This window comes from Microplitis demolitor, chromosome 6 (genome assembly GCF_026212275.2).
Source record: "Microplitis demolitor isolate Queensland-Clemson2020A chromosome 6, iyMicDemo2.1a, whole genome shotgun sequence".
NCBI classification, from domain to species: Eukaryota; Metazoa; Arthropoda; class Insecta; order Hymenoptera; family Braconidae; genus Microplitis; species Microplitis demolitor.
Genome location: NC_068550.1, coordinates 16,012,176 through 16,014,158, shown reverse-complemented (window position 1 = coordinate 16,014,158; position 1,983 = coordinate 16,012,176). Strand labels below are relative to the sequence as shown.

The following is a 1,983-nucleotide window of genomic DNA, read 5'->3' as shown; positions in this document are numbered from 1 at the left end:
AATTTAATCAATATTAACAAATACACATACACAGGAAATAAATAAATAGATACAATGATAAAATAGGTTTGTGTATGCGTATATATATATATATACATAAGTGTAAATAGTGTATAGCGCGTAGCAATGGCGACAATGACAGCAAACGTCAAGAGCGGTCGCTAGCGCGCAAGTATATATAAAAAATAAGAAATATAAAAAGTTAGTCAAATTTGCAGTGGCGGCGATCGCAATGGTGGAGGCGTTAAGAAGGACGACAGTGGTCCAAAGGTCAGGTCCGTGTCAGGGCGGACGCACGAAACATCCTCGTTTGGCGCCACGGTACCAGCATACTGTCTTTGACCAGACACATGCTGCACATATATATCTCGCGCCCAGCGAATGGTCTCCGACACAATAAGTCGTCTCATCAGACGAGCATAGTATAGTGAGATACTAAGTGCCCTCAGAACCTCCTCATTGTTAGGGTCCCATCCACCTAGAGAGCCGACAACGATCGCGTCAGTACGCACCTGATACCCCTGCGCCTTTAATGCAGTAGCGAGCTCATGATACGTATCAATCTTGGTTTGACGCGCATCATCGAAGGCTACGCACTGGTTCTCAAAAGCTACAGTGACATCGACAATGAGCACCGACTTGGCCCGTTCGTTCCTAACGACAATGTCAGGTCTGAGACGTGCCAGATCCCCGTCAACTCCCTGAACGCGCTTGTTGACTCGCGTCTCTCCCGCCGCCCTCGAGGCCTGTGATATCCTGTTGAGTATGGAGTAATACCTCAATTGATATGCCGCGGAGTGCGTCATACAATGATTCAGGACATGAGGGAGGGATTCCAGGCTATATCCGCACACTCTGCAACGTTTATCTCGCTGCCCCCAACGAATTGCCCCGTTAAGAGGTAAGACGTCAAGGCGCGCACGATGGATAAAGCGCCACTCTGCGAAACGAATATATTCACCATCCCGCAAACAGAGATTGCTCTCACGATTACGAGCCGTGACCTGCCATACCTTCCCCTGGTTCTTCTTCATCGTAAGCGACTCGTAGTGAAATTGCTGGGCCGCCTTTCTTAGGCGCCAAATTACTTGAGATCTAGAACTAGGGCCAATTGAAACATAACGCCCCTCAGCATCCTTGCATTTTAATGCGAGCTCCTCATTAGCAGCACACCATTCCCACGACAGGCCAAACTGACTAGATTGACGCCTAGTAGCGATCCGCACCCTCGACCATAGACTCGGGTCACCTTGGTTCCGCGCGAACGGTCCTTCCAGTGAACCCGAAAGATACTGTGCAATTTCTTGCATCGAAGGTTGGTGACTTGTACGTCTCTGGACTGGCTACTTCGGCACTTGTATGGACCTAAATAATTGTCGTCAAATTCACCGTCTTTCTGATTTTTAATTAAGTAAATATTTTGACCTATTTTAAATTTAATTGGATTCATGTTCTTATCGTAATGTTGTTTCGATTTTTTCTTTGAGTTTTCTAAATTCTGTCTTGCTTTTTTCCGTGACTCTAGTAATCGAGTTGCAAATTCTTTAACAAAACCTGAGTATGTCGGAATTTCATCGAAATATGAAAATTCTGATGGTAAACGTGCTTCTTCACCAAAAACTAATCTATACGGTGTGAATTTTGTACCTTCATGTACGCTTGTGTTATAGGCAAAAGTTGCATGAGGCAACTATTTATCCTGTTATGTCCAAAATGACTTGCACTGTAATGGACAAATTATTATTATTATTTTCGGCCCTAGTCTTTCGACCAATAGACCGGGATCACACTGAGTAAATATCTGGAAGGGTTTTCGAAATAAAAAAAATGTTGTAAATATGAATTCAACTATTATATATTCTACAATTAAAATTTCTAATGCTATGATTACAATAGATCTCGAAATTTATTAGGTGTACAAAAAAGTTCTACCCGTTTTTCAAAGATGGAGTTATCTACGGAGAACGCTACAGTTGTCAATTA

General features: G+C 43.2%; 1 protein-coding gene across 1 annotated transcript; it reads right to left on the bottom strand.

Moving 5' to 3' along the window:
• Window positions 1–206: 206 nt before the first annotated feature.
• Window positions 207–1,310, bottom strand: LOC128668050 (uncharacterized). The gene has a single exon (XM_053740207.1). The coding sequence runs from the start codon at window positions 1,308–1,310 to the stop codon at window positions 207–209; it is 1,104 nt and encodes a 367-aa protein (XP_053596182.1).
• Between the last annotated feature and the right edge of the window lie 673 nt (window positions 1,311–1,983).

What these genes read in the sequence shown, in the direction of transcription:
- LOC128668050 (XM_053740207.1), bottom strand. Translation starts at nt 1,310, where the DNA reads ATGCAAGAAATTGCACAGTATCTTTCGGGTTCACTGGAAGGACCGTTC.